At 32.8% G+C, this 16,573-nt stretch overlaps 1 protein-coding gene across 1 annotated transcript in view; it reads right to left on the reverse strand.

Moving 5' to 3' along the window:
• Positions 1–147: 147 nt before the first annotated feature.
• LOC123700873 (F-box/LRR-repeat protein 7) overlaps positions 148–16,573 on the reverse strand; it is a 45,370-nt gene continuing 28,944 nt past the window's right edge. Inside the window, exons 2-8 of the mRNA XM_045648235.1 lie at positions 12,939–13,160; positions 12,302–12,493; positions 11,528–11,672; positions 7,263–7,448; positions 3,025–3,170; positions 1,832–2,005; positions 148–1,114 (exon numbers count right to left, since the gene is read on the reverse strand). Of these exons, the coding sequence (XP_045504191.1) occupies positions 902–1,114; positions 1,832–2,005; positions 3,025–3,170; positions 7,263–7,448; positions 11,528–11,672; positions 12,302–12,493; positions 12,939–13,154 (1,272 nt within the window). The 5' untranslated portion in view covers positions 13,155–13,160 and the 3' untranslated portion in view covers positions 148–901. The remainder of the gene's footprint in view (positions 1,115–1,831; positions 2,006–3,024; positions 3,171–7,262; positions 7,449–11,527; positions 11,673–12,301; positions 12,494–12,938; positions 13,161–16,573) is intronic.

Genomic DNA, 16,573 nt, shown 5'->3' on the forward strand with positions numbered 1-16,573 from the left:
CTTAAAATTTTTGACTCTTCATTACATCATTTCACCTCAAATAAATTTTCCGGTTTTTCGAATAAATCGAATCAACGAGGGACGACCCCTTCGTGCTTTCCATAGCAAAATACTACCTATCATGGTGGAATATTGGATTATTATAGGTTCAAAATACGTCTTGATGATCTTGCATTTTCCTCTAAATATGTATCCATAAATTGGTTAGAATTTGATAAAAATTACAACTTATAAGCGATGTCAGTAGCGAATTTGTATTGGTAAAAAGTTATCTATACGATTTCAAAGTAAGTCTTGCCTTCTTGATGTTTAATGACCGTAAAATGCGGCAACATTGCCCGGATTTTGAACATTTTGTTCAATATTTCTTTTATAAGAAATATAATAAATAATTCTAATTTAAAATGTGTTATTACGTAATTTTATTCATGTACTTCAGCATTATACGTTTTATATTCGTTTAGTCTGTTATAATGTGCCATAAAGTAAGAGATTTCTGTTAAATGTAAATACATAGTTAAAGGAATCAAATACAAACATATATTTATCAAATATTATCTAAGCTAACAATAAATTTGGATTTTAATATTTACAAATTTCATTTAAAAATAAATCATATTTATTTTTACACATTGCTGTTCTATTTATAAATACAATTTACAAACGAGTAATTTCTAAAGCACCATAAAAAAGTTCCATTTTTAAATGTCAACGCACCACAGATAGCAAAAAAATCAAATAACGTCACAAACACCACAGATAACACAATAAAGCTCCTATTCACTGAACTGCATAATGCTGTCAATTTAAAACATCTCAACACATTTTAGCTCACGTATTCGTATACATTCATAAATCATCGCCACAAAAAAGCCTCTAAGTGTCCATTGAATGCCACAGTTCAGCAAAATCCCGGGTTGGTATGTTCTATGACACACCGTTTGCAATACTTTTTCACTGCTCTGTAACCACGTAGGGTCACTGGAGTATCCTGGATGTTGAGTTGTGTGAGACCTCGGCAATAGTAAGCTACTGCTTCGAGGCCATCGTCGTTGACTAATTCACAACCCCGTAACGCTAACTTTTTGAGGTTAGGGCAGCAACGGGCTAGAATCTGTAATTAAGAATATTATTTAGAGACAAATTTGCAGTGTCATTCTTGCTATAATTGTTTATTTACTATAGATATTGTTTTAATTATTTTCATCTAAGTAACATGAGTGTATGTCACAGCGAAATTACTTAATCAGCCATTTCATTATTTGGCTAGGGTCTTATTCGGCACCTTTTAATTTCCTCTGCAAATTTTGATATTGTGGCCACTTACTAAGCGATCTATTGGCTCGGTTGCCCGCTATGTCATAAAAATGGTAAAGTTAATCTATACTTCTAAGCTTCTATACCTAATAATATACAGAATAATGCAATATTTATGATGTTGAAGAGTCGATTGTTTAATCTCAGGAACTCCTTGACTGATTTTAATAATTGTTTGCATTGGATTTGTACGTGATCCCTGAGTACTATAAACGTACTACAGGCTAATCCAGAGCAAACTGCTAGTAAGTATTACCTGCAAGCCCTATTTTTTATAGGAAATCTTGCATAGATACCCACGGCCTCCAGGGAAAGGGCCGTGGGTTATGTCGGATTCCTACCGACCAAAACCCCACTGTGTTCCGTCAAGCCGCATCAACGACGGGGCCACGGGTATGTGTAGAATTCATCCGAGACCCCATCAGCGGCAGCCCGTCGCCGGGCCCAAACAAGCTAAGAGCCTGCCAGCTCTACCCTCATGGAGCGGCGTGAGCGGTAACACGTCTCACAATACCTGCAAGCCCTGCTCAGATACGTCCGTAGCACCAAGATCTAGCGCACGCAGGCGAGAACAACCTCGCGCGACGGCCTCCACGCCGTCGTCGCCGAGCGCGCCGCACCCGCGTGCGTTCAGGTACCGCAGCTTGTAGCAGCGCCGCGCGAGCGTGCGTACCCCTGAGTCCGATACCTGAGTACAGATGTATCACTACATAGTATAAAACAAAGTCTCTTTTTCTGCCCCTATTTCCCTATGTCCCTTTGTATGCTTAAATCTTTAAAACTACGGAACGGATTTTGATGCGTTTTTTTTTAATACATAGAGTGATTCAATAAGAAGATTTTAGTGTATAATTTATTAGGTTTGAGACAAAGCGGGCAAAGCCGCGGGTGGTAAGCTAGTGTACTATAAACGCACCTCTTGCCCATTAACTTTCACTTCCACTGTTTTTCCTTGACCACCAGGTTGTCTGGAAGAGATCGCTGTCTTAGCGATAAGACCGCCTGTTGTGCTCAACTGTGTCTCTTTCTTTTATATATTTGCTTTTGTGATTTTTATGTCCGGGTGCACAATAAAGTATTTTTGTTTTTTTTTTTTGGTTGTATGTACTTACAGATTTAAACACACAGGTATATATACATAGACCTAACAGAGCAGCGTGCGTGCACATACGCATACGCCCATGTAAACGCACACGCACACACGAATGACACACGTCTACACACTTTACATAATTTTATCGCAAAAATTTAAAAAATAATACAACCGAGGCGGAGCCAGGGCGAACAGTTATAAGTGAACAAACTCAATTCACACAGTATAATCTACAAAATATAGATCTATTTGGGACAAATAACTTTATATTGAAAGCAAACATTGTTAACTAAGAAAATATATCAATAACAAATATGTATATCTGTTTACTCAAACAAATAACTATGTATATTAAATCATTCTTCTATATTTACTCCAAATGATATATTATTACAACCAGAATATTAGATTTATTTAAACTAAGGGTCCTACCGCACTAGGCGTAACTACGCTGCAGCTGCAGCGAAGCGACTCGGAGCGACATAGCTTAATATCCTTTCTATGAAATTGTATGAGGTATAATGCAATACGCGACACCTAAACTACGCGTCACGGTCAAATTTGATATCGGCAAAATGTAGTTATGGCTAGTGCGATCGAACCTTAATACATACCTGTGAACATTTGGCTACAGAAAGGTATCGCAACGCAGGGCCCAGTTTGGCCAACTCATACAGTCCGAAGTCAGTGACACCCGTGCAATCGGACACACTCAGTTCCTTCAGCGCACAATATGAGGGTACCCACCGGACGCCTGCATCTGAAATTTCAAAAAACAACTTAATTATAATACTGTTTTACTGATTAGAATATATTAGAAATCAAATTAAAAATATGTGAAATGTTTAGAATTATTTCTTTTTCCTTTACAATTATTATGCGTTGTGTGCGTAAAATGTATACAGAAGAAATTCTAATCGATGTTAAAAAAGAAGATGGCCTGTCATTTTTTATTATTTCATTTTGGCATAGAAATACATTTGAAAAAGCAAATGAGTTTTTGAAGTGAAACTTCTTTATCGGGGTTGGAAAAAAATTTATTGTAACATTTTTTCGTTACGCGTGACATTTTTCCGTTACGCGCCATCTTTTTTCTTATCCCAACCACGCGTGATTCGACGTATTTCTGTAAAGTGGCATATACTTAGTAAATTATTTTTTGAAAAATAAGGTCATAAAGAAGTTTCACTTCTTACGTGTGTACACTAGTACACGCACATATTTTTTTTTTAATTATGCTATTTTATTGAGAACAAGATTTAATAATCATCAACGTCTTACTGAAGTCGTTATTAAATCCATCTATAAATCTATTCGTTTATGCTCGAAATGTTATTTAGTCACTGATACATAAGTAATTCTTTATTTATTTCCATATTTAGCCTTTATATTCCCTCTATAACTAATTCTTGTCATAATAAAGAGATGATACATAATTCAATAAAATATTATAAACTTTGGCATTTAAGCCAAAGGTCATTTTGCTCTCAAATCATTATTTATAGTACTTATAAACATAATCTGCTCCTGTATTTTACTGGTTTTGCAATGTAGAGCTGTTATTATTTTACTATACGCTTTAATATTGCCTTAATTATGGTAATAATTTTTATTTGATGCTTCACACATTGGTTTGTTAACTGGTCAAGTTTTTTAAGTTGATTGAATCATGCCTACTAGTATTATTTCTATTGCATATGAGCTATTGAAACTCAGGTATGTTTATGTAGGTATATTTCACTACAACTTGTGTATTGGGAATACAGCAAATGATTTCGAAATAAACCGAATCGTTAAGTTTGTCGTATCTATGGCGAAGAGGGTAAAGATAAGAAAAAATTAGCAATATTTTGGCTTTTGTTTTGAATAATTGGTGTGTTGCCAAATTGGACCGACGTTTTTAACCAAAAAAATACTGGATTCGAAGCATTTATTTGATTTAAGATAGTGTAATTATCTAGAGATTTTCTTCTACATTTAATTTTTTGTACAACTGAAAATGCTATTTGTATATCAAATAACTACATTAAAAAAAGTATTAGGCATATAATATCAATAGTAGGTAATATTGTTTGTTCCCATTGCTAAATTACTGCTATGGCTATTTCTCTTTTAAATTATCAGATAAAATCATGTTAACAAAGATAAAGATGAAGAATGTTAACAAAGAGAATATTTAACCTAGCCCAGACATTTTGACAGGAATCGAATACATTTCATTTTTATAAACCATTTGAAACGATCTTCGAAATTCAAATAATCCACAGATTCATAAACCATAGACAAACCTCGAGTCTATGATCGTCATTCCCATTCATAGATAATGATAGATACAACATTACCGGCCATTTGTACCTCGTTTATCATCATGTCATCATTACAACCCACTTGTTGTATCGAGGTGTATTATTATGTACTTTTTACATGGCCAACTTGTTTTTGCTGAACAAGCAACTAAAATCATGTTGATTTGACACCATTCATAAGAGTGGCAAGTCGATAATCTTGAAGTTCGTTACGTGTATGTTGTTTGGTAATTCATGTGTATTATCTATATACATATAATAAATCTGTAGAAGGGTTAATTCTGTACATTGAAAATATTGAAAAAATAACTAGCAGGGGGTGTTACTGGATCGATACCAAACCCAAATATGTGATTAAAAAAATTTTTGTCTGTCTGTCTGTCTGTCTGTCTGTCTGTCTGTATGTGAAGACATCACGTGAAAACTACCGGTTCGATTTCGATGAAACTTGGTATAATTATACCTTATTATCCTGGGCGTAAAATAGGATACTTTTTATCCTGGAAAAATACGTAGAAAAAAAATTAATCTCAATTTTTCAGTTATCCATAGACGTTGTTCTGTAGTAGCTAGGTGTACCGCGAACACACGTTGCGTATTATTATAGACCTAGCCGTATTTGGGTCCAATAGATATTTATAAGATGTCATTGTCCGAGTTACTCAAAATGGAGAAATAAACCATCCACGCAAAGACCGACATCCGCGCGGACGGAGTCGCGGGCGGAAGCTAGTAGATAATAATATAATGATCAAAGTGAAATGAAATATATAAAAATTGATAAGTGTGGACTTGTTTATGGTCTTCATTATTCTTGTTTTGGTCGGCAAAAAAGTTTTGCAAAAGTTAGTGGTAAATATATAATTTTTATATTACCTATAAACTTGAGCGATATTAAATATATTATAGGTACATGATTTTGGATTGTAAAAGTTAAATAAATATGATTAAATAGAAGTACTTTTTATTTTATTTGGAACGATTTGAATTTTGAAGCATACGATATTAAATTTTGATAAAGTATTTAAAATATCAATATTTAAGTACATCACCAAACGGGTACCCATAGGTATATTACCCTATTATATATAAATGTAATTATATATACCCATATTAGTAGGGTACTAATATTATAAATGCGAAAGTAACTCTGTCTGTCTGTCTGTTACTCAATCACGCCTTAACTACTTAACCAATTTGCATGAAATTTGGTATAGAGATATTTTGATACCCGAGAAAGGACATAGGCTACTTTTTACCCCGGGACATAGGATAGGTTTTATGCCGAAAATCCCACGGGAACGGGAACTATGCGGATTTTTCTTTGACTGCGCGGGCGATGCCGCGGGTGGAAAGCTAGTGTTACATAAATGTCATAGTTTATTCCTCAATTTATTCGTTATGTTTACGGACATAATTAGCGATAACATTTTATATTGGTTTTGTTTATCTTTTTATTGAATCATGTAATATAGATAAACCATAACGTACTATGCATAATATAAAAACACACCTACTTGTATTGTTATATTGATAACTAGCTATAAATCATAAAATAAGTTTAAATAATCTATTTTTTATTTTATTTTTATATGTTTGTGAAAAACAAATATCGTATCTACCTCCTACATGAAGTAAAGTTTACTTCAGGTGATAAGTAAATAATAATAATCAATTCATCATACCCAAATAATTCAATATTTAAATCTCTGATTTTCACCATCTTTGCTATTATAAAATGAAAACGAAAACGAAAATTAAAAAATCTTTATTGAAAAAGTTTTAAAATAATACACTTTATATATTTCGGAAACCAAAGCCTGTATCAGTTCAAAACTGTAAAACATTTCACATTTGTATCAATTAAAAATTAAAATGAACCATTATTGGTATTTATAACTTCTCTCATTTCCTGTGAATCTGGAGTAACTTTTGCTTAACAAGAACGATCTAATTAGAGGCTGTGGCACTTTGAAGTCAATAACAAAATGGGAAAAGCTTGAATTGGACACAATAATAAAGGGTTTCATTTATTGCGTAATATTCAACACTTCTTACGCGAACGTCCTATATTTTTAACTAGGTCACAGATTATATATGTATATCACAGATTTCAATTACTGTCAGACAGAATAGACTTTCTAGTTTTTATGGACTATGATAATAGTCTTGACTCTTGAATACGTACAAATGTGCCAAAGTCTCCATCGATTTCTACTCAATCTGGACTATTAAGAAAATATACGAAAAAATATTCATTTCGTAGGCAAATTTGTATTTGTATTTCGTATTGAACAAAGTTCTAACGCACGAACTTACCTATAAGTTTTTTTTTCAGTTGTGTGTTTTTGTTGTAACTGTGTCCTCATTCAAATAAAGAATAGTCCAAAAACTACTGAACGAATAAAGTACTACTGCTAGTTACGTTTGTGATATACAGATAGTTACACAGCTACAGCTTATGAAAATCGTGTGATACCAAAAAGGTTAGGGGACTATTCTTGCTATCGACTGTTAATATTTTTTATAAAGGGGGCTATTCTCACCAGTGACTAGAGTGCACCTCCTCAAATATAAGTACTGTAGTGTTGGACAGGTATGTAACAAGGCACAGAGCCCAGCGTCAGTCACTCCACTGCAGTCAGTCAGGTCTATGTACTCTATGGGCGGTCTTCTGGCTGCTAATCGACTTTCAAGCCATGCCCATTCTGGCCAGTCGACGTTTGGACAACCTGGAAGAAAAGATCGTATTAAACTGGGTGGTATTACTTATAGTTAAAATGTCATGTGAAAAATAATTTATGTAGGTACTGTATAAAATCATGGCATGTTCGTAGTTACTTTGCAGATAAAACGTATGTAATTGGAAAAATAAGAATAACATATAAACTACACGGCGTTAGTTAGTTATTCAATAAAATCTGTTTTTGATTAGTGTAGAACCATTTACTGAATACATTACAAATTAAATTTATTAAAATCTGAATTTGCAAAATGAACTCTTATTGTAAAATTAATAAAGTTTAATTTAGATTGCCTGAATTAACACGCTCACGCATTTTGAGTTTACACGCTCTACCAGCTATGAATTTTTACTGAAATGAACATTGAACACATTAGAAATTACATTTTCCATTTCTAGGCTTTATTATTCATAACACGTTAATGATTTAAGTTAAAATTAATGTTTGTGTTTTATCTAAGTCTAGGATAAAGAATTTATCAAGCACTGTCATAATTTACCTAGATAGTTTAATAATATTTTTTAAGACAAAATAAGTTTTTGTTTGTAAGTTTATAATGTCTGTTTGTGATTACTACATTTACAAAAAATATCGTCTAAGTTTTTACGTCATATAAAATCCGTATAAAACTTTTTTAATTAGTCGTTACCACTAAAAATAATTCACATGAAATTTAAAAAATATAGAAGTTTTTAAGTTAATAAAATGGTATTTTATTTCAAACGAATCCATCGAATCCATTCTTTATTTCACTCAAACATTACTCACAGTTCAAAAGAAAGCACAATTATCAAAGTTTCTCGATTCCATTCTCAATTTGAAACTTGAAAAACGATACCAATGCAAAGTTCAAAAACTGACTAATAGACAGCTTACTTATTTAAAACTAATCTCTTACACGGGCTTCGCTCATCATAGATACAATATGATACAAGGGAATCTATACTAATATTATAAAGCTGAAGAGTTTGTTTGTTTGTTTGTTTGAACGCGCTAATCTCGGAACTACTAGTCCGATTTGAAAAATTCTTTTTGTGTTAGATAGTTCATTTATCGAGGAAGGCTATAGGCTATAATATATCATCACGCTACGACCAACAGGAGGGGAGTCATTGGGGTGAAACCGCGCGGAGCAGCTAGTACTATAATAATTCGCATGTAATTCGCGAACGAAACCATACATACCTATTTAATAATATTAAATACTTTCAACTCTACATTTACTCAACACACAATTTTACTATTTTTCCGACCACTTTTTCTGAATATGGATTGATTTCTAGTTTCAAAATAATATATATATTAAAGATAAACATTTTACCCTTTAAGGTTTATGGCAAAATGCCTCATAAAATAACGTTCGTTGCTACGAAATCCATAATTACAATATGAACTTATATATATAAAATATTATGTTGTAAATTTTAAGGACGCGAAAGAAAACGCTTGATAAAGTATTTTCATAAACAATCAAACCATTAAAATGCAAAAGAGTGTGTCCAAAAAAATAGTTTATTTTTAATCGTTAAATCAAGATCTCATTAATGGGCGAAAACAAATAATTATAATAATAAAATCTTATCGTTTTACAGCGATTTATAAAGTGCCGGAATGCTAATAAAATAAATTATTCCATTATCATATTAATAGGGATAAAACACGTAATTTATGCGACTCTGATGTTATAGCAGAAGTTTCATAATATTAAAATAAATTAAAAGAAACAAATATTATTTACCAAATAATATATCTACAAGTGAATATATTTTAAAAATAATTTATATTCCCATTTATAATGCAATGAATTAACTAAAACTATGTCATACTTATTTACTTACTAATAACAAAATTAAAACGTAAATTTTTTATACTTTCATTTTCCGATTTTCTCAATTTTTATGAGACGGGGTAGAAGAAAGATAGAATATACTAGCTGCGCTCCGCGGTTTCACCCGCGTGACTCCTCTCCTGTTGGTCTTAGCGTGATGATAATTATATAGCCTATAGCCTTCCTCGATGAATGGGCACCGAACGAATTTTTCAAATCGGACCAGTACCTAGTTCCTGAGATTAGCGCGTTCAAACAAACAAACTCTTCGGCTTTATAATATTAGTATAGATTAAGTGATTTGCGAAATTCGTTGAACGTTATTTGTGGAACTAAAATTATGACAAAAAACCAAGAAGCTTATATCCTCTAATACACTGGAGATTGCACTATGACCATTAACTTGAAACAAGAAACTATGACATTCAATGACGTCAGTCATGTTTTTTGTCTCTTTCTGTCGAGTGACCACGCTGGTTTGTAAATTCAGGATATTTCAAAATAGAAAAAACTAAAAATCATGGTCTATAAATAATAACGACATATATTTTTAACAGTATTTATATTATAATATTATGGTCATACTTTATAGGTAGGTACATACAATTTTAATTGGTATAGAATGATAGTTATAAATAACTTTTGGCTACAAAGCTTGGATATGAACCGATATATAGCATTAACATCCTTTGTAAATAGAGGAAAGTTGTGTTTTGCATGCTGTTTACCAAATTGTTAGCTACTCAGATCTTCTTTTTAAACGCGTTGCTTCGACGGGTCAATTTCAAGCCAGAATCATCAAAGAAAAACTGTTTATAGCAGCCTTGCACAAATTTTCTTTACAAAGTTTATTTTTCAAAAGGTATTTTTTTCTGGGTCGTAATCCTCAGTAATTTTACCCTTGATGGGCACATATATTTCTTTTTATTTTACTTTTTGGAAAGCTGAAATACCTAAAACAAAAAATATGAGGTAAGTTAAAAAAGTATAAATTTCAATGTAAAAACGAACAATCTTATAACTACATGTGAGTGCAATACCGATGTCGAGTGTTGTTTCATTACTAGTAAAAATCTTGAAAATGGTGTTCTAAATTTCATCATAATATTGTTATTACAATATATTCTCTTCACTATCCATAAAAACTCGTCATCATGGTTACCTTACTTGTTAATTTTGTTTATTGAAAACTTGTTGAAAAATGATAAAGTATTAGGAAAATAACAAATTTAACATGAATGCTTTCTAAAATGATGCAAAATTTTACAATTTTTGCCATTGAAATGATTCTAAACAGGTAAATGCAGGAGTATTGAGGAATATTGTAAATAACGTAAATATACACTTGCCTGTGAAATTCTATGCCAGAATTTGGTGTCCAAACACTTCTGCAATTTTGCACAATACAATGCATTCTTTATATTCGGAAAATATTCATTAAATAAGCAACAATATTAACTTAAATATTCGAAGCGACGCAATTTTTTTGACACACATGCCATATTGACAAAGTGAGAGTTGCTACAATTTTATTATGGTGACTACCCATAATCAGGGAGTATCGCTTTTTAATAATTGGTTCAGATACTTAGTTTATTTAGCATAAATAATAATTGTCTCATCCAACAATGCTTCTGAATGACGTTGTTGGCAATTTATCAACAAACTCATGTACAAAAACTAACCTTTTGCACAGAATATTACAGCATACATAGTAGCCTTGGGAAAACTTCGTATTAACAGTGGCAATACCAAGTTAGGTGTGAAAGTGATAAAAAACATGAACTGGGCAATATTTTCTTGTTACACGTCAATGTTCATACCGAAATCTCCAGTGTATTAGATATAAGCTTCTTGCAAAAAACACAGTCGAATACAATTTTTCACTTAGTTACGTCAACAGTTCTTTTGTTTCATTAAGTTTGTACAAGGAAATTGAAAGATAATAATTATTATAATACAGAATAATTGTTGTTTTCTTTCATTTTCTGGTATATGATGATAAACTTAACTAGAACGATTCTGATCTTCATAAATGTTATATAAAAAGCTTCTTTATTTGTCACTAGTCGCTCCTCCCAGCTTCACCCGGGAATAATGTAGTTTACTGCTGATGAAAGAATCTTTCAAATCGATTCAGTAGTTTCGGAGCCTATTCAATGACCTAGCCTATTCAAATGTTCGGACAAACAATCAAATTTTTTCTCTTTATAATATATTATAATGTAGATGAACTTACCCGTCAGATCGAGATGCCGTAAATCAAGCAGATCGGTTATCAGTGGTGCCAGTGATCTGGCATCCATACTGGTGGAACCTGTCAGTGCCAGGTGGGTGAGGTTCCTAAAAGTGGCTGCTACCACTTGGGCTCCCGCGACTGTCACCTGGTAACATATGTTCGATATTATAATACATTGATAATTCAGAATAAGATTTTAGTTTCATAATTTTATTGTAAGATATATAAATGGTATTTCTTTACTTTATTCGAGAAGAAATTGAAGGCAAGATGTTGAAATAAAATCTTGCCTTCAAACATAGATTCAAACAACATTTTCGAACATCTCAATCCATACCAATATTATAAATGCGAAAGTAACTCTGTCTGTCTGTCTGTTACTCAATCACGCCTTAACTACTTAATCAATTTGCATGAAATTTGGTATAGATATATTTTGATACCCGAGAAAGGACATAGGATAGGTTTTATCCCGGAAATCCCACGGGAACGGGAACTATGTGGGTTTTTCTTTCTTCTGCGCGGGCGATGCCGCGGGTGGAAAGCTAGTATTATCTAAACATACGCTTTATGAAATACATTGATTTTTATCTAATGTATGTATTCTATAGTCGTATTCAACCTGTGTCACAAACCTTACACAGAGATTATAGCCTAGATTACCAGATAACAATCTAAAGCTACTACTGCTAGCAGCGACAATGCAAATCGACTAATGAAAGCATACTCGCACGAACTCTTCCATAATTTTTAATATTCACTTCATCAACTTACCGCACAGTTCTTCATCCTCCACTCCCTCACCGCCGCGGCGCAGAGCCCCGACCGGGCGCCCGCGCACCTGGCAGCAACCTCCAAGGATCCGGTCGCTCGGACCCGCCGCCAGGGATCCGGCCGCGCCAGCAACCGTGACGCAAACCTCGACCATCGACGACATACCCGCGACATTCGACAGAGGTCGGATACCTGGTTTAGTGGTATAGCTTTATAAAATTAGCATTAGATAATGTTATAATCATTTGATGTAGGACACTTACGAAATTTCAATGCCATTTAAGTTGGACGCAAGCTGAACAATTTGGCTTTGCTCTCACTTCGGATAACAGGATTGAAAGTGAAACATTATGCCCATATGCAACATTGCTATTTTTTAAATCTTAGAACACAAGATAATCCTTCCTTCTTTTTCCTAATCATTCAGTAAATTAGTACACTGGGTTTCGACTTTCCTAGTTTGCATAGGTACTAAAAATCAATTAAAAACATGCAATTTTATCCCGAAAACATTGTTTTCAGTATTCATGTTTTAATGCAAAACTTATCTACTTTACCTACCTACTTCTTTTAGGTATCTTTGAAATATGACAAAACAAAACAATTCCTCATCAAAGCACGTTTTAAATAACCATACCTCCAAATACGACAAAATCTTCAACCACAGCGCGTCACTAAGCGTATTATCTCGTCGTCTCCTCGGTGGTCCACAATCCGCGAGCGTGTGGTAGCCCTGGTCCAGGCTCAGCTCGCTCAGGTCGGCTGCTAGAGATAGCGCCGGCTCTGGCGGGGGGGGAGGCCGTCGACGGGCCCCCCCGCAGATACCCGGCCCGGAGCAACTGCCGGACGACATTGTGACCTGGAAAACATTAAAAATTATAATCTATACTTGTCACTACATACGTATAGTATAAAACAATTTCGTTTCCCGCTGTACGGTCCTATGCTAAGATTTTTAGAACAACGCAATGGATTTTAGATAGAGATCTATTTAAAAAATCGCAGTAAAATCACTCTTGATTCAAGAAGAAGGTTTATATCAAGTATAAAATATTCCTAAATTTAATATTGAGATATTAAATAAAACATATCCTAATCTAGTCTATTGTATGAACAAACTTTAACGATTACAATGTGACATATACTTTGTGATTGTTTCATAATAATGCTTTTTGCTTAGGTACTTAATATGTTACTATTTCCAGAAAAATACGAGGGATCTGTATTCATTAGTTACATACGTAGATTATATTATGGATTAGGAAATTCTTGGGGTTTTTTGCAAGTTACCATGCAAGTGAAAACCCTCCAGCTAGTGTTCAATATGATTGATAGGGTTAGTAATACTGCTGACTCAGAGGGTTTTACGATACTTAGGTAGCTATACATTTGCGTTAAAAACATGTAGAATCCTTAATTTATGTAGTTTTTGGTTTGTACATGAGATTGTATAAATTAAAAGTATATAATTTTGAGTCTACAAATAATTTAGCAAACTCAAGTTGTTGGCAAAATAATTAATTATCATTGAGAGAAAAAAACCCGAGGCACAGATATTATAATTTTAATTGCAATCTTATAAATGAATATATAAAGTTAGTTATTTTAATAATATACGTTTGGTATTATTAAATAAACCGCAGTGTCACTGCAATAAAAGCTACAGTAAATATTGAGAAACTGCAAAATTGAAACGTTTCTAATAAAGTAGAACGCTATATTACAAACATAAAACATGACAAATACGAAACATAAATTTAAAACATACGACCATTTACTAACAGAAAGTGTGTCCACTAAAGTATATTAGTCACTATAGCTGTGCCTTGCGGTTTTACCCGCATAACTCTGGTACGATCTTGGCGTGATGATAAATATTTTATATTATTTATAATATATTATAGTCTTCCTCGATAAATGGGCTATCTAATACTGAAATATTTTTTCAAAACGGACCCGTTGTGCTTGAGATTATCGCGTTCAACCAAACAAATAAACTGTTCAGCTTCATATATTTAGTAAGTAGGTACTACTTTAAATTTCCGCCTGCAGTTTCACCCGCGTTTTCAAAGAAAAACCCGCATAGTTCCCGTTCTTGTGAGATTTCCGTGATAAAAAGCAGCCTATGTCTTATTCAGGGTCTTCAGGTACCTACCTACATACTAAATTTCATTGCAATCGGTTCAGTAGTTTTTAAGTGAAAGAGTAACAAACATCCGTCCATCCATCCTCACAAACTTCATTTGTAATATTAGTAGTATTACATTTGTGAACTAATCAAACGTATTAGATTTTTATTATAAATGAGCTCAGATAAATTATTTGGACGACAATCGCCACGGGGGCCGAGCGTTTTGTATGTGTGGGTGGTTACACAAAATCTTGAATAACTGTAACGGAATACCGGACCATTTATCTACACTTATATTTTAAACATTTTAATGTAGGTACCTTACTTTATTTTATTTTTTTTGCTTTAAGATGGAACATTTTTGGGGCTTACAGATTTTGTCCGTTATTTAACTCTAGAATAAGTTAGTAATATAAAGTTTGTATTTTTGTAGTTTGTATTCTGTTTGTAGATGATTTTATATAAAATACTAGCGGTCCGCCCCGGCTTCGCCCGTGGTACATATTTCGCAATAAAAGGTAGCCTATGTCCTTTCTCGGGTATCAAAATATCTCCATACCAAACATGCAAATTAGTTCAGTAGTTTAGGCGTGATTGAGTAACAGACAGACAAACAGAGTTACTTTCGCATTTATAATATTAGTATGGATTTCAAAACGTTTATCGTTGACAATATGCTTAGGTTAATCATAGGTTAGTGTAATTAAGGTGATGGCAGTAAATACTAAATAATATTATGTTAATTTATCTTTTAAAATTCCTATTAATATATAATATTATTATGGTAGATTTAATACTTTTGTTAGGTATATTATAAAGTCCTAATGTACTGCGCACTTATTCACTGTTTTTTTTTTATATATAATTATATTTTTCTTACACACAAACTCAAAATAAGCATTCTTCTAGAAGCATTTTTGAATCGTCATGACATTGTTTTACCATTTACCACCGATTCAGAAAGTAGCTTAGAACCCACACATGTTTATTAAACCTTCTATAATAGGATCTAGAGTCTACAGATATAGAGTATGTAATTGAGACGAAGAAAAATATGTTTTAAATTATTTAAAAATAAAAATAAATGGAAATTTACGAACACACATTTTTTTACATTCGATTAAAATTTGTAATCTCTGCCCACTATGGCAATACGAACCAATTTTAATAGATTTTTAACATCGGATTACATAGGCTTTTGTGTAGGCGGTGTTAATCTCTCATTTTAATTAAGTTATTTGCTTTTATAGTTTGTACAAGCAATTATGTGCCTTATGATAATTTATTTGCTAGAAGTGAAACGTGTTCATAATTAAGTCGTTATACTTAGTTTAAGAAACGGAAACTGTTTATTATATATTATTTCATATTTTCCTTTTTACTAAAGGAAACTACTTTTATATATTATTCATAATAAATGGGAGATTGCATGAGGACTTCGAAACATATCTGACAATTAATACACTGACCCACAAAAACATATTTATATGTATTAAAGAAAGTATCTAGTGTAAGCCATGTTATAACTGGACAATGAAAAGATTTTTATAATTTTTGATATCACAACATCTATACACAATAAATAGGAAGTAAATAGGTAGGTATAATAGGCATAGAAATCTAAATACCTAACTGTTATTTAGATTTCTATGGTTATAAGTATGTCAAACAAGTGATAACTGCGTTAAAAACAACCGACTTCAAACTTGCACTTGCAAAATTTACAAATACCTACAGACAAAAATGCTCATAAAATAAAAACTACTGGGCCTATCCGAATAAAATTTTTATGGGACCAATTCGACACCATCCCGCATCGAACAAAAAAAGAATCACGTAAATCGGTTCAGAAACCTCGGAGTAATCGGTGTACATACATAAAAAAAAAAATATACCGGCCGAATTGATAACCTCCTCCTTTTTTTTGAAGTCGGTTAAAAATGAAGAATATATTATGTATTACAGATTACTTATCCTATAGCTAGTTTAAAAACTATAACAAACAATATCTATAATTGTATTAAAAAGCATCTCCTTATTCTGATATTTAAGAAGAGAATATATTAAACTCATGAAATATCCAATTATGGTGTTTCGGAAGCTCCGAGTGTTAGTTCCAATGTTAATTGGCCCGCTCTCGT

The sequence above is a fragment of the Colias croceus genome, chromosome 20, assembly GCF_905220415.1.
Source record: "Colias croceus chromosome 20, ilColCroc2.1".
NCBI classification, from domain to species: Eukaryota; Metazoa; Arthropoda; class Insecta; order Lepidoptera; family Pieridae; genus Colias; species Colias croceus.